The sequence below is a fragment of the Oryx dammah genome, unplaced genomic scaffold (assembly GCF_014754425.2).
Source record: "Oryx dammah isolate SB20612 unplaced genomic scaffold, SCBI_Odam_1.1 HiC_scaffold_2, whole genome shotgun sequence".
Classification (NCBI taxonomy): Eukaryota; Metazoa; Chordata; class Mammalia; order Artiodactyla; family Bovidae; genus Oryx; species Oryx dammah.
Window position 1 is genome coordinate 46,729,532 of NW_024070186.1, and position 23,998 is coordinate 46,753,529.

General features: G+C 39.7%; 1 protein-coding gene, 1 long non-coding RNA gene and 1 other non-coding gene across 6 annotated transcripts; 1 reads left to right on the plus strand and 2 right to left on the minus strand.

Annotated features, from left to right (window-relative positions):
• Positions 1-1,830: 1,830 nt before the first annotated feature.
• CCNL1 (cyclin L1) lies at positions 1,831-15,829 on the minus strand. 4 transcript variants are annotated; one of them, XR_005722286.1, is made up of 12 exons: positions 13,959-15,829; positions 13,600-13,674; positions 12,795-12,904; positions 7,072-7,192; positions 6,035-6,099; positions 5,783-5,796; positions 4,219-4,318; positions 3,994-4,098; positions 3,765-3,906; positions 3,449-3,560; positions 3,245-3,343; positions 1,831-2,638 (listed from the first exon to the last, which is right to left on the minus strand). XR_005722286.1 is itself a non-coding variant. In XM_040247513.1 (11 exons), the coding sequence occupies exons 1-11, from the start codon at positions 14,259-14,261 to the stop codon at positions 2,290-2,292; spliced, it is 1,581 nt and encodes a 526-aa protein (XP_040103447.1). In that variant the 5' UTR covers positions 14,262-15,829; the 3' UTR covers positions 1,831-2,289. The 4 variants fall into 4 exon arrangements, 1 of the variants encoding a protein (XP_040103447.1); XM_040247513.1 differs by lacking the exon at positions 5,783-5,796; XR_005722285.1 differs by lacking the exons at positions 1,831-2,638; positions 3,245-3,343; positions 5,783-5,796 and having other exon boundaries at positions 3,482-3,560; positions 3,765-3,908; positions 3,995-4,098.
• Positions 14,903-16,118, plus strand: LOC120868711. The gene is made up of 2 exons (XR_005722289.1): positions 14,903-14,986; positions 15,825-16,118. It is a non-coding gene; the product is annotated as an uncharacterized LOC120868711 (long non-coding RNA).
• Positions 16,119-23,219: 7,101 nt separating this feature from the next.
• Positions 23,220-23,292, minus strand: TRNAS-GGA. The gene has a single exon. It is a non-coding gene; the product is annotated as a tRNA-Ser (tRNA).
• Between the last annotated feature and the right edge of the window lie 706 nt (positions 23,293-23,998).

Consider the following 23,998-nt stretch of genomic DNA (forward strand, 5'->3'; position numbering starts at 1 on the left):
AAGTGTTTAGGGACACCACAGGGTTACAGTGAGCCAGCCCAGAATATGAAAATTACAAATGACCCAATTTGTCAGGGGAAAAAAAGATGGACAACTTGTGATTAAAACTACAGACCTTGTTTGAACAAACCAATTATAAAACAAACAGGAAACCTGAATACTAAGTTAGATGTTAAAGTAAAAAGGTTGCCTGGCCTAGAATTGATCATTGTTTTTGGAGCTGAGAGATGGGTACTCACTTGATCTTCCCCATAATTCTAAGTGTTTAAATGTGGGTTCAGCAGCGTAAGATTATTACTCTTGACAAGAACCTAGAAAACTGATTCAGTAACAGCACAAGACACTATCACAATACTGTTAATCTGCTATACTCTAACATAATAAGTTAAAAAAAATTCATTCACTCCCAGAAGAAAAGAAATAGCACAATAATTAGGGCAGAAGGAAAAAAATCATTCCAAAGCAACCTGTAGCATACAGCTCTTACCTCACACGCAGGTGTATCTTCTGTATCTTCCATCTTCACAAACGCCCTTCACCTACATGCTCTTTCCAAAGAAAGATACAGTAAGAATTGCTACACTATTAAGAACTCAGGATTTTTCAACAGGGTCTTTGTTCAACAGGTCATTTGCCTTTCTTCAATGTGGGGGTCTTGGAAAGAAATGTCACTATTTAGAGGCAGTTTAAGCTCTTTAGAAATAGTTACAGATCAGCAATATGTGTCATAAAGCACATGTAGAAACAACAATGAACTATTACCTTTCCAGAAGTCGCTCATTTACACTAGGTCATGCTGCTGCTAAGTTGCTTCAGTCGTGTCCAACTCTGTGCGACCCCATAGACAGCAGCCCACCAGGCTCCCCCGTCCCTGGTATCCTCCAGGCAAGAACACTGGAGTGGATTGCCATTGACTTCTCCGAGGTCATGCTAGGCCATGTTAGTTTTTAGTTAGGAATGTAACTGTACCATACCAACATTTTTATTTCCAAGTGAATCTCGTCTGCCTGTGAGGCTTTCTACTTTTTCCAGCCCCACTGCCCACCATTGCAGAATGTATTTGGAAATCTTCTTTGGCGTCCTCTTCAGAAGTTGTAACTACTTTAAACATCCTTATGGCAGTAAATCTTCATCTCTTTGTGGGTGTGTTTGATTTTTTGAAACAGCGACAAATCATTTGGAGCCAAGTCTAGTGGACAAGGTAAGTAATCAAGATGGATGAAAATTTTAATGGAAAACTTAACTATAAAGCAGTATTATGGCTTTTTAAGGTCTCTAAATTGACTTCCAAAATATTAGGGAACTCTCAAATAAATAATTTTAAAAATACCCTTGGCTATACGACTTCTGGATTTGTGATCAGATATTCCTTTGAACAGCCAGGCAGGATGGGGGCCGCAGTGGGAGGAGTTGGGGGATGGGCTCACCTCCTAGCCTAAATACCTAAAGAAAAACTTAAAAGCTGAATAACTGGTGCTAATTTGCCATCCTGCTGAAAATTCTGATTTGCTCACCTTCAAAACAGTACTTAAACCTGACTTAAATAACCTTATGGTACCCATTTATGTGCAAATCAAATTTCGACTTAAGTTTCATGCTACAATAAAACATGTAAAAAACATGTAATGTTACACTGTTGGGTCAAACCCATTTGCTTTTTCCACCTATACAAGGAAGATTTCTAAGAAAGCTCAGTGCAGGTAAGAATTACATTTTAATCTCAAACTTTATGTAACAAGGAAAGAAACAGGTCTGTCAGAAAATCAGTACAGGCATTTTACTATCAAAAATTTTTCTTTTTAATAATTTATTTAAATAAGATTGAAGCAATTTAGAAAAACAAGATTTGTATTTTATTTTCTTGTAAAAATCTTTACACATGCAGACAAACCAGTGTTAAGAAAGTATTCACCATCATTTAAACAAATAACCACTTAAATAGAACAGTGTCTGCAATTTTATCTGTATAAAAATAAGATACATTTTTACAGAATTCACGCTCCAGTTCTTATAGCAATAAACAATACACAACTATAATAATTACAATTGAACCTGACCATGGTTTTCAATTAGATACTGCTAGGGCATTTTATGTGCAAAAAAAAAAAAAAAAAAAAACAAAAAAAAATAGTTCTTTTCAAAAGAAAATGTCCTCAGTGTTTCTAGAGACCTAGAGGGTTTAAGAAATCAAATCCTAATCAGTTTGCTTTTAATATTCTGATTATGAGTCCATACATCACACTGTAGATAGGCAAAATCAGGAGTTGATGCAGGCTCAAAGGAAGAAAGTCAGCGTCTGTGCCTGCCATGTCCTGAGCGACTGCCTCCATGGTGCTTGCCTTTGTGGGACCTCTCAAAGGAGCGCGATCTTTCACGCCTGTCCCTATGATGTCCCCTTTCATGCCTGTGTTTCTTGACAGCATCTGAGTGATCCCGAGACTTGCTCTGAGATCGAGAACGAGACTTTTTCCTTTTATGACCATGTCTATTTGAACTTTTTAAGTCATCTCTGGTATGCTTGGCTTTAAGGTGAGGAGAACCATGATTATGATGTCGTCTTGGGCTTTCACTGTGACTGCGGGACCTGCTTCTTGATCTTGAGCTGTATGTTCCAGATCGACTCCGCCTATTGTTATAACTTAGATAATAAAAATTTGAGGTTGAGAGTCAGTTTCTACTGGGAGCAAACATTTTTGGTGGTGCTCACAGCAGGTTCAAAACAAAACCACTCTATCAGTGACAGACCAGACTAAAGATGTTTAATAAACTTCCCCACCCCTCACTACCTCTCCTTCAGCCTGTTAACATATTAAACAAATCATAAATATACCATGTATATATTCTAAGGAAGGGAACTTTAGTGTCCTAGCTATTTATTGAATTATCTCCCATATGCTCAAAAGAACCACTGAAGAGCCACAAGTAGCTGGCCACCTAATAAAGTTAACTAGGGAAAATTCTTTGGCTATAGTTGACCTGATTCTTCATTAGTAGTAAGTGGTTGGCCAGGCTGTACACCTCTCCAGAAAACAAAAGCAAAACCAGAATAGAATACCATATACTACCACAAAACAAAAAAGCCACATGCCTACAGAGCGTATCTCTAAACTCATTTCGGACAATTTACCCTGTATTAAATCTAGCCTAACTTTGAAAACAGTCCAAGGGCAATTTTTTTCTTTTTAAACCATAACCTTTTAAGACTCCAAATAAGACTGCTTTCCCCAACAAAGTATTTACTTACTGTCTTCTTGGAGTATGTGATCTAGAACGTGATCGTGTTCTTGACCTTGATCGACTTGCGCTTCTGCTATTTCTACTTCTCTTGCTGTCTTTTCTTACACTTAAAACACACACACACACAATTTTTTAGTTATGTACATAGTGTTAGAAATTAAATACATAAAAAGATTCCTCAGGCCATTTTTCTAAACTCAAGTATACTCACCCATTGTAAGGGCTTTTAGAAGCCTGTTGTCTATCCTCGGGTTCTTTTTTTATTGTCTTCACATTAACAGAAATAGGTGACTTCTCTTCAGTTTTTACTTCTCTTGGTGATGCTTTTAAAAGAACATTAAGGCATGTTAACTATTAGGTTTTATAGAAGACCAAATAAGTTTCTAAATGTAACCAAGTACCATTCAATTATCAGTCCTTAGTTGTCTGTCAAGAGAGAAAATAGGAATCACTGTTTCTATGCAACTGTGAAATGCCAAAACTTTCTAATAACCACACATTCACAGTGCTTAAGTTATTAACCTTACATGGTTTAGAGGCTGGAGAAAATCCACCGAGAGTTGAAAGGGCTGGAGTTCCATCAGGATTCAATCCCTTTGCTTTTAGTTTGGCTTCTTGTAAGGCAACTTTTCTTTTCTCTACTTCTTTTTCCAGCAATTCATAGTTTGGCTGTTGGAAGAAAGTGAAATTAGTATTTCTCTTTTACACTCTTAGCACTGACAAAATATTAACACAAATACTGGTAAACAGAATTACCTTTTTTCTGGTATAAAGCCTAAGCGTTTCTATGCAGATTTCTTGGATCTCCTCTTCCGTAGTACCAAAAAGAAGAAACCAATGGGGACGAGTTGGCAATGGAATCTAAACCATACAAACAGATCACATGAAATTTTCATTGTTTTTATTAGAACTGCTAATTCCTGTGATTTATCCTATTGGACTATACAAGATTTATGTCTATATATATATATATCCACCTACCTGAAGAGCTCTAGCTGCAAGGTAGATGCAAGCACATGCAATAGTCTCTGGTTGAAATCGAACAAATACATTGGTTCGAAGACTGTCATTCATATAATTCCTGAAAAATATTTCAACCATAAGCTTTGTATGTAAACAAATCAGTTCCTCTGAAGCTTACATAAAATTGGAGACTCAATCTACTTTATTCTTTTTTCTTCTCATATTTGTATTTTCAGTATTCTAGCATATAACAATTCTTAACTCAAAAAGCAGTTAAGAGATAAGAATTTTAACACTAGAATCATTCTTCATGTCTCCTAAATAGGACCGAAGTCCTTTAAAATAATTCCATATTATTACTCCACATAGAACAGTTTTTTAAAAAAACATATTTCTATGAAAAGCAATGCTCTGAAAGTTCTGACATCATTAGTTTCAGAAATGATAAACCACTCCAACAATACTTCAAGCCATTAATTATTGACCATCTCTCTCCTTTATCCACAATGTAAAGCAGTGTCAATCAAGTTCTTTCAAAAATTCAATACTGTGATAGGGATAAAAAGGCATTTTCAGTAAGCACGCACCAAATTAAGAAAACTAAGCTAGTTCAGAAAACCTAGGTTGGGAAGTGAAGAGCAAATATATATATATATAACAGCCTTGTTTATATACAAGTGTGACTAAATATAAATAAAAGCAGTAACTACTTCAGTTAATAAATTACTGGACTTATTTATAATAGTGAACCCTCCCCACAATATTCCTGAAGTATTGAATAAATTTTACAAATTGCTCAAAAGGTTAAACTAAAAGACTATTTCTTAAAAAAGTCCTTAACCCATGAAAACTGCTAAAAATCTGTTTCATAGAACATATATTAAAGTCATGCATTTTATAAAAGCAATGAGACTTTTCTAATATTACTAATAAAGAAGCATGGCAGTCGTTAAGTCCAGAACATTAAGAATTACATCACTTAAGTACTGCACATCAACAGTCTTAAGACAGTAGTTGTGGCTGAACCACAAACTCGTTTTAACTTTAAATAAGTCAGCACTACAAATCACACATCTATATCTCTAAAATCTAAGTTTTAGAGTTCTATGTTAAAATTAACAGCTCTTTAAAATGAAGTACTCCTTACTTCTAATACCATTGCCTCCAATAGCCCAGCAGCTATACATTCATCAAGAATGGGAATGGTGCCCATTTTAAGCTGCTGTTTCCACTGGTAGAATTCATGCTACACATACTAAAAATAGAAATCTAGTCAAACTCCTAACAAAAATCATTTAAGTCATAATGGCTGGACAACAAATCTATCAAAAATGAACTGTTCATTTTGATAGTTACAGGTATACATTAAATACATAGGCATGTTGAATAGTTACTTCTAGAAACAAATATACAAATCCTTTTGACAACCCGACAGAACTAGAAGATGCTGCCAGATGGATATGGACCACTTCAGTGAATCTCGGATGAGAGCTTGCACTGGATTGGCTGGAGAGCAGGGCAGCCAATCAGGCCATCCTGAGGTCATGGGCTGAAGTGCAGAGGGCAGAGTTCTATGACTTACCATCATGGACTACCCTTTAATTAAAGAGTAGAAAAAAGAACAAAGTTAAATTGAGTTCTCCATTAAAAGTAATTAGTCAAGCCAAGAAAACAGGAAGCAGAAATAAGCATTATTTACCTTTTGATTAAAAAACAAAAAAACAAAAAGCACCAAAACAAACTTATCTCATTATTTTGGAAAGGGAAAATGAAACTTACTTTATTTCTGCTTCTGTTTTCCTGGCTAGGAAAGAAATGTAAAAAAGCAACTTACCAGGCAGTTTGAACCAGGGTTTGATTACGTTCACATTCTAAGACTTGTAAATACATAACAATGATCTGAAGGACAAGGGAAAAAAACTTAGTTTAGCATATTGGAAGTTCTTTCAAAGTACAGAGTTCAATGAACATAAGTAACTGAAAATGTTAGGGGCAAGTTTTAATTCATAAAAACGGCATGAATAATACAGACCAACCTAAAATGTACCTGATGGTCAACGTAGGTTTTTGTGTACTAAAGTTCACGTGGACATGAAATGTTCCAAAATTGTACAGGAAAAAAGAAGTTAAATCATCTATGAACAGTATCTAGTTTTTCATGTGACAGGAACTGATTATTTCACTTTATTTCCAAAGGTACAAACAAGTAACGGAACATTTCTACAGTGAAGCTTACCATACTAAAGTGTGATAAATTTTAAAAACTCAAAATGAGTTTACCTCAGCTCAGATCTTTCTGGACCATTATCCTCATCCTTCTCATTTCACAATTTTAGAGATGTGGAATCTGAGGCACAGAGTTTTCTGCCAGGGTCACACAGCTAATAGCAGAAACCCATTTCTATGGGCAGATGGTCCTGTCCCCCGAGCTCTCACTATCATTGTGCTATGGCTTATGTTGAGCATATGGAAGCCCAGAGACACTGGAGAAACCCAGGAACACTCAATGATGCTGATAGTGAGCAGCCACACACTCTAAGCCATTTCACTATGCAACGGGGTAACACACCACCAGGTACTGCTGCAGACACACGTGCTTATTCATTCCATGGCTAATATGTAAAAATCTCCATTCTCTAGTATGAACACTGGGTTACCGCTGAAGCAAAAAGAACTTATCTATGCCCACACAATAAAAAGTTAAGATCTGAACCCAAGACTGATTCTCATTTTACTGATCATATTTCAATGTCCAAAAAGTGCTTTTTAAAACCAATGGTTAGTGCTCAAAGATAAATCTGCAGGAAATAAAATTTTAAAAGAACAAAACCCTAATACTTACGAATATAATTTCTGTATTCTACAACTCACCTTATGGGGATGCTTGACATGAACACAAAATCCCAATTCCTTTAGCACCCTCCTCTCTGCCTTGATAACTTGATTTTTGGTGTTAATGTAGTTCTGATCAAGGATCAGGGGGCTTGGAGTCCTATAGTTTGTAAGAAATAAAATCAAAACTGTTTTGCACATCCCAAAAATTTTATTTGTGGTATCTCCATTTTCCCTTCCAACCAACTATTGGCAACAGAAACCAGCTTTTTAAACTCCTGCAAACAAGTTAAAAGCATTGATCTTATGCTGTCCAAGTTATGCTAATTAAATATATACTTTCTAGACTCACTTCCTAGTTTACTAACAAAACCCTGAAATGAAAAAAATTTCAGTCTAATGCTCTTAGATGTATCCTTGATTTTTTTCATCCAGATGTATCTATACTACATAACAGATAGCCTGATTTATTTTCACAATCTCATTAGTCTCCAAAGACTAGAAACAAAATAATGCGCTCTTGAATATATTACAAAGACTTCATAGCTCTTGAAAATATGTATTATGAAGACTTCATAAGAGTGATTTTACAAAATATCAACTCATGATTAGTTTAAGACCAAAACTAAAATTACGGGAAAATAGGGTGGGTAGCTAATTCAGATTCCCCTAAATGGGCAGTTCATTTAAATAAACTGATCTAAGAGTTCTGTGTTAATAAACTGGAAACTAAAGATTCAGCTCAATTACCAAAGAAATGTTTTTAAGAATAAGATTTAACACTCAAAGTGATCAATAAAACCAGGCCAAAATTTGTTCAGAGTTATCAGGCAGCATCTTTAGTACACAATGCAAAAGAGAAGGGAGGACCAACCATAATGAAGAAATAAAACAGCACGTAAGGTCTCTGTGCCAGACCAAAATTTTGACAGCTTTAAAAGTTATGAGAGAGGCGATATATCTGTGGTTCAGTGCTTTGGGGGAAAAATTCTTTCAATTAAGAAACTGTCTTAAATTTAAGTCTTAAAATTGAAAACTAGTTTCTTAATGAGAAGTCAGTCAGGACTTGGAATTTCTCCTCTTAAAGTGTATGAAATGAACCAATGTCCTTCGTTTGTTACATTCTTAGAGCCAACCAACAAAAAACACTTTTATTTAGAAGCTGATCTTAACATGGGTAGAGTACGTAAATATTTCCCCCCATACTCATTTTCAGCCAAAAAATTCGAGAGTTTTTGTTCTAGGCAGAACACAACATTTTAAAGATAGTCCTTCTGAACACTGCCCCCGCTTCTCCTTTTACTATGGACACGAAATACCAAAAAATTTAATCTCATCATTTTACACTATATATCCACTTGAAAATCAGAAAAGAATCTGAAATCAGCTATATTAGCCTGTAATATATGTTACCAGAGTAAAAAAAGTCAGGAGTCATATTTATTTTCCTTTCTTTCTCCTGTTTCAAACTATAAAACTGGAACGCTTAACTATTTCTAACTTTTCTATACTATCAAGTTGGATATAAGACAAAAGTTGGCAAAGTTGACAAGATGGAAAACAGCCTGTTAATGCTCAAAGTGGCCTTCACTCAATTCAGTTCTTACAGCTCTGAAAGGTGAGAAATGAAGCCACACCTTTCAGTTGGGAGGGGACTGATTTCTAACATAAAAATATAATGAACACATTTTAACAGGACAAACAGGCTACAAGTTCACTGTTCTTTGGAAAAAATCAAATTTAATTCAAATGAGGACAGGGAAGCCTGTTGTGCTGCAGTTCATGGAGTTGCAAAGAGTTGACTTAGCGACTGAGAAACAAATGTGTACACATAAACGTGTTCCAAATATCTTAAGGTTTATGATTTTTCAAATGTTATCACAGGAAATCTGGGGAAAAGTAAAATCTACTTAAAGAACAACTCTTTAACCAATGGACCAGTTATCTGATGACCCTTTCACCAGATAAGTCAGGAGACAGAATGCCTCTGGTGGTACAGTTACACACCACCTTCTTAACACTTATGGTGAAACTCAAACAGTAAACTGAACCATTAGAATCCTTATGAAATTATTATGAAAATTGTCTCATTTTTTCCTATTTATGTTGAACAAATTTATTGTATCTCTTACCAAACTTGCTTTAAGGGTTTATTTCAAATTCTGTTAGAAATTCATTTTCTTACAATCAACCAACTCAACATTTGAATTATGGCTATTATCTGGTCCTTAATCAGGTTTAATCACTAATTCTGCTTAAGTAAATTAGTTATTTTCTATCTATTCTCTATAATCTTTACTTTCATATATTTTGGTGTCAAAATCCCAATATTAAACCAATTAGGGAAACCAAACCCACTACCTACTCAACTTCTTGCTTAGGCAATAGTAACTACTTGCAATTTCCAAAGTCAATTTTGTAGATGTATATAATCTGATACCTTCACCTTCCAGAAGTGGTTTTACCTCACAATGAAAGGAGGCTCAATGAACATGTAACTTACCCTACTTACAAAGATTACTTTGTATCACAATTGTATCCCCAAATAGGAGCAGTAAGAAAAGGTTCAAACTGCCTAAGCAAATTGTTTCTTTGTATTAACAAAGTATCTATTCACACTTTACCTGGCAACAAGTACATCAAATTTAATTAAGGTTTGCTAGAATTTGTTCATCAATTAGGTAAACTTTCTTTCCAATAAAAGTTTGAAGAGGTTAACATTATAAAATCTTAAAAAAAAAAACCTGCTTAAAAGAAACTTTCATCTGTTCATAAAAAAGTAATTTTCATTTGATTAAAAAAACACCTAAACTTAACTCCTACTCCTCTGCTTTTGTCAGACTTTTTCAGATTATATGAAAAGAACAATTCTCAAAGTTTTTAATGTTAGTGCAAAGTTTGAGTTTTGATCATTTGAATTTTATTATGGGGTCTCAGATTAGCTATCTTTTCCTTTAGCATGATCTCAAAATTACAACCACAACAACAAATTTAGGAGATTCAAACATGGTTTCTCATACTCATATGGTACAAAGGACCAAGAAAATGTGGAACAAATTCTTTGAGACTATATACATAAATGAGATCAGTAGTACAGAAAGGCAGACTGTTTTTCAACATACAGAATTTTGTAATTCTTACTTCAAAAGAACATTCTTTCTTTGGCAGTGTTTAAACAAACTGAAGGCCATCTTTTAGAGCCTCCAAAATGAACTGGATGAAGACTGGACTAAATGACAAGATCACTTAAGATCGTTCCAACTCTAATCTATGATCTATACGCATGTTGAAAATACCACACCACATTCAACAATAAGTGGGTTGTTGTAGTCTTTGAATATTTGTCTTCTTTTAGACAAGACTTCCAATATGAAGCTAGGTGCCTTCAAACTACAGAAAACCCTTAATTTGCCGGGAATATGCTGCATCTCAAAAAGCAAACTATAATTGGGAACTATTGAAATGAAAAAAAAAACCCTGAGCTTAAAAAAACATTCTCAAAATACAAAAAATTGAAAAGGCAAAAAAAAGAAAATCACATAATTCAGAATGGGGCTCGGCCATCAGTTCTTCATAAAAGCTCCTCCAGTAATTCTAATATAAGTCAGCACTGAAATACAGCAACTTTTTTTAAAGGCTACAAAACTGATGTTTGTTATTAATTAGCAAGGTCACACTACAATTTAAAGCTATTCATGAACTAAAATACCATTAAGACAAACTGATACACTTTACTTAGCTAAAGTGATATTAATAGTACTCTTCTAATGACATTAATCAAAAAAATTACTAAGCTATCATTCTAATAACTTGGACAGCAAAGACAAACGCTTATAACAAGAAACAGGAGTTTTTCTAAATGGTTCACCAGTGGCCAACCTGTTAGTCCCCGATTCCAGTGACCTATTCTCAGAGCACTGGCTTCTCCTTGGGGATTTTCGATACTTCACTCACTGTTGCCATGACGACAGCTTCATCGCTATGTACCACTCCACATCACCCAGGCTTTGGTAAATGTAGCTGGTCGCTGTATAGTCGGTTGCAAGGGAAAAAAGAGTTGAAGTTAATAACATATACAAGCTACCTGTCTGAGTAAACTTGTAATATGCATAGAAACACTTTTACATCTTGCTTTTTTTAAAAAGGCTTCCATGCAATTAACAACTCCCTTTAAATTTCATGCTGTAATCAGACTTCTAAGATGGAGACACAATCAATTTCTGTGATAATGACCAAAAGGGGGGGGGGGAACCCAACACAACAGTCGAATCAGGTGAGATGTTTTAAATTCCAAGGTTTTCACAGTTAAGAGAACCTACTCTAACATCAAGGAAGAAGACTCCATCTCAAAGAAAAATTTCAAAGTAGGTAATAAATGATAATAGCAAAATGGTTCAAAGGATACTAACAGAAAACTATTTCCTTTAAGCAAACAGAATCCTTTGACTAAAGAATCTTTTTATTAGTGTCATTGTTTAAACACCCTTAACAATCTACTAGATCTAAATATAAATTTTAGCTCAGACCATACTAAGTTATCAATTTGAAAACTTCCCAAGTTTCAGGGATTCCTCACTAAGAAGCTAAAAGACATTTTTAGACGCAATTAAAAAGTTAGTCTATCCCTGAATAAGGTGAATGAGAAAACAACAGAATAAAGAATATAAGAAAACTGCAAACCGCTGTGAAAACTATCTGGGTAACAATATTTCAATCTAAGTAGACTGACTGATCATTTCAAGGCTACTTACTTACTATTCGCTTGTCTCTAAATAGTTCCATTACCAACAATTTATAGATTCAACTAACAAGGACCACTCACGGAAGCTATTAATTTGGTACTAACCAATGCCCAACCCCAAAATGACTAAAATCTTTTTATAACTGACTTCCTTTCAAACTCAGTACAAGTTTATCTAATATCACAACAACTTCCTCAAAAAGTGAACAGAAGAACTAATCTACACTATGTATGTACTAAAAGCATCTAGTATTATAAGACATCTGTAGACACAAGAAGTCATCTGTAGACACAAACAGCACTGTAACTATAACTTTTTGGTACTGCCTCACAAGAACACATAAAATGTTAACAGGTGTCCACCTATAAAACAACACTATTTTGGTTTCTATTTTCTTACTAGATCAGATAAATGGCCCCTATCTGAATGCAGCCCACTCACTGAGACTGTTATCTGACCAAAACAAAATACCTGTTTAATCCCTTTGATTCCAAACTTTATCATCCTGCAGTCCTTTCAGATCCGGTATTATGGGGGATATCGTAGTTCAATGTTGAGAAGTATTCTAACAAAAGCCAACCTCAATTGGTAAAGAATTAACTGGAACTTCCAGTGGTAAGACAGTCTACACAAAACTTCACCACAATATTAACTTGAACTGCAGCGTTTAAACTTCCAGCCTTCAGTCTTACAGAGAAGGGAGGGGAAAAATAACTTACAGAACACACTCACACTTGAGACAAACATATTCCCTTTCTTGTTTAATCTTAAAACCACAGGACTGGCTTCACAGCACTGTTAGGATTGTCCATAAACACAACTGCCTCTACAAACTTCAGATAACTGGTTAACTGTGGTTTTTCAAATTGTAAGTATCAGTGTGTTCCTATGTGAATTTTAACACCTAAATTAAAGTCAGTTTTCCCTTGTATCAGTTTTGAGAGGAAAGAATGTTTTGACATGATTGGTGCACAGTTCAGTAGTAGCAAGAGATGCTGCATTCAATAATGCCAATCTTACCTTTTTCCTCTTAACTGGCGGAGGTGGTGAAATACATTAATCACATCTCTTATTCTTCTAGGTGCTTCTTCGATTTTTGATGCAAGATTAATACATGCCATGGCAACAATCTGGAAAAAAAAAAGAGACAATAAAAGCTGTTAGACTATGGCACTACAGGAGTAAAGTTAGAAAGAAGTGCCCCTCTCAAAGTCTACAGAACTTATTCTAATGAAAAAACTTTCAGACACAACTGGGACATCTGGTGAAATAAAATTGCAGTTGACATTTCTAGGACATAGATTTATGCTAGTGTGACGTTTCTTTTATTGCCTGAAACAAAGTTTAGTCGCTCAGTCGTGTCCAACTCTTTGCGACTCCATGGACTGTAGCCTACCAGGCTCCTCTGTCCACCGGATTTTCCAGGCAAGAGTACGGGAGTGGGGGTTGCCATTTCCTTCTCCAGAGGATCTTCCCGACCCAGGGATGGAACCCGGCCTACCACATTGTAGGCTTTACGGTCTGAGCCACCAGGGAAGTCCTTATTCCCCTTAATCTTCAATCCGGAGCCAAACTCAATCTCATAGGTGCTCTCCATTTGATTGAAAATGCAAATTCTTGATAATAGGGCCTGGGCTCAGGCTCCATCTTCTGGTTCTCAAACTCTCTCTCCAAAAGTCCCTACTCCCCTATGGGTGAGAGCTAGGTACAAAGGCCTAAAACTAACCACTCCCTTTCTGCAAAGGCTGGCCACTGACACTACCCCCTCCTTCCTTCCCATTTCCGGATGGAGAAATCCCCGGTCACCCGCCCCCGCCCTGCTTACCTCGAAACTGTGTTTGACGAAAGACTTGGAGTAGAAAAAACGATGAAACAACACCTGACCCGTTGCCATCGCCACCTGCAGACAAGAGAAGAGAACGGAAGCGCAGGGGTCAGGCGGGCCCGCACCAGGCGCCGCCGCCATTTTGTGCCTCCGCTCACTCCCCTCCCCCTCCCCACCGCGAACAGCTCCTGGGCCGTCCTCCCATCGCACGCGCCCTCCCGCGCTCTGGCTGCGACCCGCGGCTGGAGAACCCCAGGGGGTGACCTCCCACGCGGCCGGGTCCTGGTAGTACCGGGAGGCAGCGGAGGGGAAGGCGGGGAGGGGAGGCGCGCCTGTCGGCCCGGGGCCGGACCACTGACCTGCGGAAGCCGGAGGAGAATGCCGGCGGCCTGGATGAGCTCGCAGCCCAGGATGCGCAAGTCTGTCTCGCTGGGCAGGTCGAGCCCGTCCTGCATGGAAGGGGTGGGCGAGAGCCGCTCCTCCGGAATCAGCGAGTGATCGATGGTGAGCGAAACTTCCGAGTAGAGACGGTCGCCGATCAGGATCCCTCCCGTCGTGGTCGTCGTCGTGGTCGTCGTGCCGGAGCTTGAGCCGCCCGCGCTAGGGGCAGCAGACGAGACGGCGGTGGCAGCGGTCGCGGTCGGGTGAGGCCCGGACGCCATAGTCTCAGCGAGCTGCACGCACGCCCAACGCAGCCGGAACCCGGAGTGAGACTAACCAGCGTTCTCGGCGCGACGGATATTCCCGTGACCGCCGGGTTCTGGCCGCTTCACGCAGCGTGCGCTTCCGCCCTGACGTCACCACGCCCGGCCGGCGTGCCAACTAGTCCCTTTAGGCGTTGTCTCCGCCCGTGGAGCCTACGCCCGCGCCGGCCGCGGAGCCTAGGTCGCTGGGTGGGACCGTCGGGTGACCTGGGTGACTTCCCCGTTCGTTCCCCAGAGTGGCTGGGGACGTGGTCTACTTACTAACACAACCTCAAACCGCCTCGCCTTGAATGTAATATTTTTAATCAAGAGAGTAATAAGGGAGCTTTACGAGATACCTTATCGCCAACTTCGAGTCCGCAAATTTACTGTAACCCCTGCACAGTTTTGATGATTTCTCTAGAACGTGCGTCTGTGTGCTTCCGTCTCTCTTCCTCTTAACTTTCCGCATTTGGGTTGCGCAGGTTCAGCGAGTACAAAGGGAGGCGTCGGATCGACCTTCGCCCGCATTGGCGGGTGTAAGTGGTTACTCCAGTGTCGTGTACGGACGAACTTGTCATTTAAAGTGACCCGCGAGGAATCTGGAGACGGTTGCTTTACGGTATTTTTAGAAAACAGGAATGTGAACTACTTCAGTTCCAAGGGAGAAAAGAAAGCTCCCCGAGAGCCTGTGATTCCCAGAGGTATGGAAGTAGGGCGAAGGCTTCGTATTGACTGCGAGGGTGGCTGCTTTAGCGGCTTAGATTATGAAACACAGGCCTGAGCCAGTTGACAGCGCCACAGCTTTCGCTAATCTGGAAGATCCCTAGTTTCCAAAAATAGTTTTAGGGCGAGCCCTTACAGAGGTAATATGATTATGCCCAGAAGGGAGTCTATGTATTCCTGCCTGGTTATTGCAATTAGTACTATGGGAGAAATCGATCTCTTTTATATATATATTCTCTCTGTGATATTAGTAGTTCTCCAAATTTGCTGAAGTTTAAAGTAAAAACAGTGATACCGATCCAAACTACTAGAAGCTAGAGCTGGAGGGAAAGGAGTACGTCCGGGTTTACTCCCATTTTTTATCCCACGCTTGACCCTAGGAGACATGGTCTGGAGATGAGACGCCCCATCGCCTATTATATAGCTCAGTTTTAAGGCTTACTTGGATTAATTATAGAAAGCAAATTGAAACTTCTATAAATAGAGCAAAGAGAGTTTGACTACATTAAAATATGTCAGTGACATCGCAAAAGCGAAACATATTCAAAATCCTCACTTTAAAAAAAGCATTAAATCAACCTTACACCAGTATTTCTGAACTCTGGCTGCACCTACGGATCTTCAGAGGAGCTTTTATTTATTTTTGGCCACATCACAGCAGCTTGTGGGGATTTTAGTTCCCTGACCAGGGATTGAATCTAGACCCTTAGCAGTGGAAAAAATAGTCCAAACCACTGAACCACTAGAGAATTACTCAAGAGGAAACATACTGATTCCTGAGTCTTACTTGTAGCCATTAATATTATTGATTTGCAGTAGCCCCAGCCAGTGGTTGAATTTTGCCCATGGTGAAGGTGACTGGAATGTTCACCAGGATTGAGAAACATCGCTCAAATCAAGATACCTGATCTCTCTGCTCCTCACCTTCACCTTTGTGACTAGGCTGCTTCCAGGGAAACGTCCCTCTTCAATATTCAACAGGGATCTAAAATGCTGTAACCAACTTTGAAATCTTTAAAAAATAATTGATGCTATGGTTCTGATCATCTAGTATGCAATTGTGTCAGTATCTAGTGGGGAATGCTTCAATTATTTCAAAGTAAAAACAGGGAAAAAAAAAAAACCTAATTGGTAATATGCTTCATCAAAACACTGAGCTTCAGTGAAATCATCACCTGTATTTGTAATGACTTGAGAGTAATGTAAGACTATTTCTTAATGTAACATTTTTCTAATATTTAGAGAATCTTCCACCATGCTTCTCCAGTAAGCTGACTTGGTGATGTCTTGATGTATTGGGTTGGACAAAAAGATTGTATGGAAAAACCCAAATGAACTTTTTGGCCAATCCTTTATTTTAGAATACATGTTTAACCTCTAGGTCCATGATTAATCTAAAAAAGTTCACAAGCATAGGAGTGAGGCATTCTGGGAGAAGGAGGGGTGGCTTGCTCCACTCCTGGTATCTTTTCCCAGTGGACTTCCCTGTTGCCCTCCTCCTGTGTCTGGCAGTAACTTCCAGAAGTGCATAACCACTCAAACTATTCTACAACTTTGTGCCCAATTCCCACTCTTTTCTGACTATACTTCAAATTGCATCCAGTTGAAGTTTGACGTGTTAGACGCTCAGCCATGTCAGACTCTGTGATCCTAGGGATTGCAGCCTGCCAGGCTCCTCTGTCCATGGGATTCTCCAGGCAAGAATACTGGAGTGGATTGCCATTCCCTTCTCCAAATGTCTTGTATATTCGTTCTTAACAGTAGTCCTCCTAGTTGACCCTTAGTTAACCCATGTCTAAAAGGAAATCAGTGATAATTAAAGTTGCATTTTAACTTACCAAGACCTGTAGGCTTCAGATGACTGAAGAGACAAATGGAGTTATCTGTGGCCTCCCTGGGACTTCCCTGGTGGCTCAGACGGTAAAGTGTCTGTCTACAACGTGGGAGACCCGGGTTCAATCCCTGGGTCAGGAAGATCTGCTGGAGAAGGAAATGGCAATCCACTCCAGTACTCTTGCCTGGAAAATCCCATGGACAGAGGAGCCTGGTACGCTACAGTCCATGGGGTCGCAAAGAGTCGGACACGACTGAGCGACATTCCTGTTCCTTCCTGTGGCCTCCCTGAGGCTATTGAAGAAGCATATTCCTGATGCTTAAACCAGTTCTCATTCCGTTAGTCTCTGCAGTCTCTCAGGGGAGTATATTTTTCATTATTTAAACTTTCAGGTTCTTTAATCCTAAAAATTTCATTAATATCTTCAGCAATTGGCTAACCATAAGTGGACTCGCAGTTTCAGAACACAACACTGATTCAGGCTAAGAGCAAATGAAGTGTAAGTCCCCCATCGAGAAGGAGGCACACTCTCAATACACTCAGAGGCAGATATCAAGGTGACCAGTAAATGCAAAAAGCAGTTAGAGAAGGGGTAAGTCGTTACGGTTCATGTCAACAGGGAGCACTTAAAACCTTAAGAAATTCAAGTTTCTATTCATAGCAGAAATCAGAAAGAATCTGACTTCACACAGGAACGATTCATGTAGTTACATGTCTATTTTTCATTTAGTCCTGTGGCAGTTATACGACAACACATTCTGATCAGGTTGCTCTCATCATTAGAAAGAGTCATTCTGGGGAATTCCCTGGTGGTCCAGTGGTTGGGACTGAAAATGATTTATATGTAATTAACACTTAGGCATGTACTGCTTGGTAAATCTTGTAACACTGGCTTGATCATCCCACTGCTGGCTCTGTGGAGAACTAGTTCTGACACTTAAACAACCACCCATTTTCTCATAAAGTGCTCCAACTGGACCCCTTGCAGGTCTAAAATTCTTTGATTCTGGTTATTCAGATACCTTGAACCACAGACTATCCTTTGGTTATTTCTTCTTTATTGTATTTTAGTCACTAAGTCTTGTTCCTTCCTTGAATCTGCCTGTCTTTCTACTATATCTGCTGTTCTCTCATGCGTGGACCACCACAGTAGCTTTCTAAATGGTCTTGCCTCCAGTCTCTCCCATCCTTAATTCATCCTGCTGCTAAGTCACTTCAGTCATGTCCGACTCTGTGCGACCCCATAGACGGCAGCCCACCAGGCTCCCCCGTCCCTGGGATTCTCCAGGCAAGAACACTGGAGTGGGTAGCCATTTCCTTTTCCAGTGTATGAAAGTGAAAAGTGAAAGGGAAGTCGCTCAGTCCTGTCTGACTCTTCGAGACCCCATGGACTGCAGCCCACCAGGCTCCTCCGTCCATGGGATTTTCCAGGCAAGAATACTGGAGTGGGATGCCATTGCCTTCTCCGAACATCTCTAAATTGCTCTTGAATATCAGCTTACTTCTTCCACTTCCTCAAAAAAAAAAAAAAAAATGTTGGAGATAATAGAAATCAATACTTTTTGGCAATTGAGGCTTTCCACAATCTAAACTTGCCCTGTCACTCATTTCCTCATCACATTACCACCTCACCTTATTCCCGTTTCAACCTGAACCAAGATCAGCTGGACCTGTCTCCTCACCAATATGTTGTTTACCTTCCTGATTTCACATTTAACCCTGCTTCTGTTTCTCATGTCTACAATATTCTAACTCCTCCTTTATGTTAAACAAAAAAAATTTTTTTTTTTTTTTTGAGATACCGATGAAATTCCCTACCTTTTGCCAGGGGCCTTCTCCACCTGATCTACCTTTTATTAATTATCTCCTTCTTTGGACTCCCTCCTAGTATACATTCTGATACATGATTCCATACTATCATGCAGTTACCTGATTACTTCATGGGTGAGTTTATTGACTCCTTAAAAATAGGACCATTTTTGCATTTATTGACATTCTCCACAGAAACCTATAAGACACTGTATATGGTAGATACTTACTCAGAGCTTGCAGGCTGACCTGCGTGCTTTTCTCCCAGGGCCTTCCATAGGCTGCCTGGTCCTGCCTTCTTTCCATCTCGAGGTCAGTCTATCCTCGAGTGTCTGTTCTACCACCACAGCCCTCTCTCCCTAGTAGAAGCTACAGGTCCCAATTTATCCTGTTATTTTTGCAACACTTGGTAGATCAGTCACATTTCCACTTCTGCTGTATTCTGTGTCCTCACAGGGTGCTTAATAGCCCACAACCTCTGTTCTACATAGGCCTGGGCTGGGGACCAGGAGGCTTGTTGGAACTGCTACACCCAGAGAGTTGCAATAAGGGGAGAGGAACTCAAAGAAACTATACAGTGATGTCGTTTGGTGACTGTGTGGACAGAAGCTCTGAGACAGTATTTGGAGGTGTGTCCAGAAACTGGGAATATGTGATTGAGAGTTAAAAGGCCAGTGCCAATTTGATAAACTGTAAAGCTAATGAAACCACAGGTTTGCTTTTGAAGTTAGTATCTAGTCTCATCTCTTCTATTCAAAGAAGGAAACTAAGGTCCAAAGATGAGGCTGCAAATAGCTACTCAGTAAATATCTACTGATTGCAAATAATCCAATCAAGCCAGTTTCTGGTTGGATTTATTCATAATATTTAATGTCAGAAACTGCTCAGCCAGTCTTAAAAAGCTTATTGGCATGATTTCCAAACAGACCACATCAAGAAAGTGTGACCCCATCAACCCCTGGATTTTGACCCACTGAAACTGATTTAGGATTTCTAACTTGAAAAACTGTAAAATAATATAAAATTTTTTGCTTTAAGTCACTAAATCTGTTGTAATTTTAAATAGCAGTTATAGAAAGCTAATGCAGTGAGATCTGCCATTTCCTGGTATTTAAGAAATGCTTCTCAAACTTTAAGATGTATACAGACTACCTGGGTGGAGCCTAAAAGCCCCATTTCTTAAAAAAGCCTCCCAAGTGATGCTGATCCTGCCAGTCTAAGAGCTATTCTGAGCAGTAAGGCTTTAGAGCACGTTGGGTGATTTTACATTTCTGCTAATTTCAATATGGAGGAAGTGGAACCCAACAGCAGAAAGTACTGGAGGTTCTGGAGTTAAATTACTAGGGAAAAAGAAATTCCTGTCACTCAATATCCATGCAACTTGAGGCAAATTACTGAATTTGCTTAAATTAGGTAAACAATAATTTAAGCTGTTTTCTCACCACTAATGGCTCCCAGGTAGCTCAAGTGATAAAGACTCTTCCTGCCAGCGCAGGAGCTGAGGGAGACCTGGGTTCGAGCCCTGGGTCGGGAAGACCCCCTGCAGAAGGAAACGACAGCCACTCCAGTGCTCTTGCCCAGAAAATCCCAGGGACAGAGGAGCCTGATGGGCCACAGTCCATGGGGTTGCGCAAAGTTGGATACGACTGAAGCGACTTAGCAGCCCCATGTGCTAAGTCAGTTGTGTCCGACTCTGCGCGACCCCATAGACTGGGATTCCAGTCTCCCCTGTCCCTGGGATTCTCCAGGCAAGAACACTGGAGTGGGTTGCCATTTCCTTCTCCAATGCATGAAAGTGAAAAGTGAAAGTGAAGTCACTCAGTCTTAGTGACCCCATGGACTGCAACCTACCAGGCTCCTCCATCCATGGGATTTTCCAGGGAAGAGTACTGGAGTGGGGTGACATTACCTTCTCCGATATGTGCATTAACCACATATAAATGAATTACCAGTAAAATGAAATTAAAATGCAAGACTGAATTGTTTATTATTAGATTCAACACACACACACAGACACAGTTCTGTCAAATTGCTGTAACAAGTTTTAGACACTTGCTCTCATTTCTGTACTGATTGATGACTGTAACAAACAGTTCAGATTGGTGCCTGCCCATGGGCCACTCTTTGAGTGATATTACTCTTTTAATTGTTTTGAAAACAAATCCAATTCAGTCTAATAATAGAAATAGGGACAAAGGACAGAAATGGTTCTGAGAGAAGAGTAATCTTATGGACAAAGAAGGTGGTAACAAGGTGATGTGAGATCTAGGTTTTAAAAGTCAGATAGGTATTTGTCTGAAGGGTGAGTGTGAAAGAGCATTTTAGGCAGAGGGAGACAGGTCCAGGACAGAGACATATGGACTACTGAGAGTGAAGAGCAGTGGACTTCTGTGTTTTAGCCTGCCTGGCACTCTCTCTCTTCTTTCCTTTTCCCTAGGGACCCACTCGGAGAAGGCAATGGCACCCCACTCCAGTACTCTCACCTGGAAAATCCCATGGACGGAGGAGCCTGGTAGGCTGCGGTCTATGGGGTCGCTGAGAGTCAGACAGACTGAGCAACTTCACTTTCACTTCACTTTCATGCATTGGAGGAGGAAATGGCAACCCACTCCAGTGTTCTTGCCTGGAGAATCCCAGAGATGGGGGAGCCTGGTGGGCTGCCGTCTATGGGGTCGCACGGAGTCGGACACGACTGAAGTGACTTAGCAGCAGCAGGGACCCACAGCTTCTCCATTCTCAGCGCAGGTGGTTAGGGTAGGTCTGACCTCTTCCCCAGCACCTCCCACCCCAACCCCTACTTCCTCCTGGTGATTGGTTCAGGACAAAAGCCAGTCCAGGACTCTGTAATCCTGGCCAGGGGAAGAGAGAAAGGTGCTTGTTCCTGCTAAGATTGCTGAGAGGAGGATGTAAGCCTGGCAGTACAGAAGGGAACCAGTGAATGGACTGCCTCAAAAAAACCAAGAGCTATAAATCAGAATAACATGAACATTTATTTCCTCAAACCTTTCCAGTAGTTTGGTTGTTACTGTTTCCCTCTAACTGGGCCTAGGCAATTAAAAATACAAAGGGCCCAGCAAATCCCTAAAAATGACATTTAAAAAATTATTCCATTTTCCTCTTAAGGTTGACAGCTACAATTTTGAACAGTTTAGTAGCTGACTTTATTTAGCAGTGTTTTCTATTTCCAATAAGCATTCAACATGCTTTCTTTTAGCAATAATAAGAAACATTTAGGAATAATAAGAAATAAGAAATAGTAAGAAATCAGCTTTTCTGAAGCACCCTACATATTTGTCTTCTTAGTGGGAATAGGAGGTAACTTCTTGGAATCTGAGGACCACATTAGACATTTAGAACATTGTAAAATAAAAATAAGTGAGCCTCATATTGTTCCCTTCCTTGTCACAACTCTTTTAGAAAAATTCCCTGTGATTTTTGTCTTTTATGGTATTTTTTCATGACTCCAGGTCAACTGTTTCATAGCATGTTCCTTAATTTGGAGTTGTTAGTGATTTATTATTAGATTCATATTTTCCTAGGAATAATCCATAGATGATGTTGAATCTTTCTCTAAGCTTCATAGCAAAGGGCACGTGATGTTCAAATCTTGGTTAATTTTGATTTAGTTAAGGTGCTGTCCACAAGATATATTCTCTGTAAAGGTACCCCTGCTGCTGCTGCGGCTGCTAAGTCGCTTCATTCGTGTCCGACTCTGTGCGACCCCATGGACGGCAGCCCATCAGGTTCCCCCCGTCCCTGGGATTCTCCAGGCAAGAACACTGGAGTGGGTTGCCATTTCCTTCTCCAATGCATGAAAGTGAAGAGTGAAACTGAAGTCGCTCAGTCGTGTCTGACTCTTACACCTCTGTAATAGGTCATCTATGGGATGATTCTTTGACAGTAAATAGCATACACAGTTTAATAATAGATCTTACATATATAGTTTCAAGAAAGAAAAATGCCTCAATGTGAAACTTTGTAGATTTGGAAAGTTATTTCAACAAATCTCTAGTGAGTACCCACTGAAATATGTTATGCTAAGTGCTCAGACCAAAGAGTGGAAGACAGACTAGCCAACGGAATTCAAGAGAGTGACAAGGACCACACTAAACGTGAGGAAACGGGAATCCAGAGAAACGAAAGATTTTAGGTGAAGAATTTATATAGAGTGGCAGTTAGGTTAGAATTCTGGCTCTTCTGATGATCAATCCAGTGTTCTTTCCAAGACAACATTCAAAGATTTTATCATAATACTGCTTTTCCCTGGTTCAGTGTAACACTGGTTGTTACAATGAAAATAAATCAATTGACTATGTAACTAAAACTGGCTGCTGCACTCCATGGGGTCACAAAGAGTCAGACAGGCCTGAGCAACTGGACTGAATTGAATTGAACTGAAAACAAGCTTTTCCAGGCCCACCATAGGATGCTGTGAAAGTGAAGTGAAGTCGCTCAGTCGTGTCCGACTCTTAGGGACCCCATGGACTGTAGCCTACCAGGCTCCTCCGTCCATGGGATTCTCCAGGCAAGAGTACTGGAGTGGGGTGCCATTGCCTTCTCCAGGGGATCTTCCCGACTCAGGGATCGAACCCGGGTCTCCTGCATTCCAGGCAGACGCTTTAACCTCTGAGCCACCAGGGAAGGATTGATTTTAATACTTATATTGTGACATTAAACTAACTGGAGACCTAGTTTTTTGTCTTAGGAAAATTTCCTCGTAGTGACAGTGTCACACGCACACAGAACCGGATATTGCTCATCTGTCACACCTTGAAACTACCACAGATTTTTCTATTCACAAATCAGGAAACAATTTAGAGGTTATCTAAAAGCATCCCCACATCTTGAAAGCAACTACTTACAGTTGACTCATAATTGCTTTATAGTGTATTGTTTTCATACAAATCATCAGTATCTCAATAGCAATCCAGGTAGTGCTTAAGATAGGAAGTATGAATCAGTGGGAGATGGCTGCTGAGTTACCAACTGTTTTGCCTGTAGGTTTAACAATATCTAGTGTATACCTAATTTTAAGAATAGAAAAATAAGAGAAATAGACTTGTTGAGTTGCTCAGTCGTGTCCCTGGTAGACTCTTTGCGACCCCATGGACTGCAGCACGCCAGGCTTCCCTGCCCTTCATACATTTAACCACTAGTTTATATTTATTCATTCAATCCCAACTTAAAAAGGATCTAGAGGTGGGCTGTCTAGGTATTGTTCTGATGTGATTCCTTTGAGGCTGCTTTGGATCTGTAGACTGGGAAATCCCAACCGGGTCTCTCTTCCCTGGGAGAAACAGGTGGCTGCAGGGAAGATACAAGCAGGAAAAGCTCCATTGTATCCCCT

Bases quoted from the DNA above. Each gene is read 5' to 3' on its own strand.
- CCNL1 (XM_040247513.1), bottom strand. From the start codon at position 14,261: ATGGCGTCCGGGCCTCACCCGACCGCGACCGCTGCCACCGCCGTCTCG. The intron at 12,905-13,599 runs GTAAGCAGGGCG...TTTTTTTTCCAG, and splicing joins TCGTCAAACACAGTTTCGAG to ATTGTTGCCATGGCATGTAT. The intron at 4,099-4,218 runs GTAGGTGGATAT...TGTATGGTTTAG, and splicing joins TTGCAGCTAGAGCTCTTCAG to ATTCCATTGCCAACTCGTCC.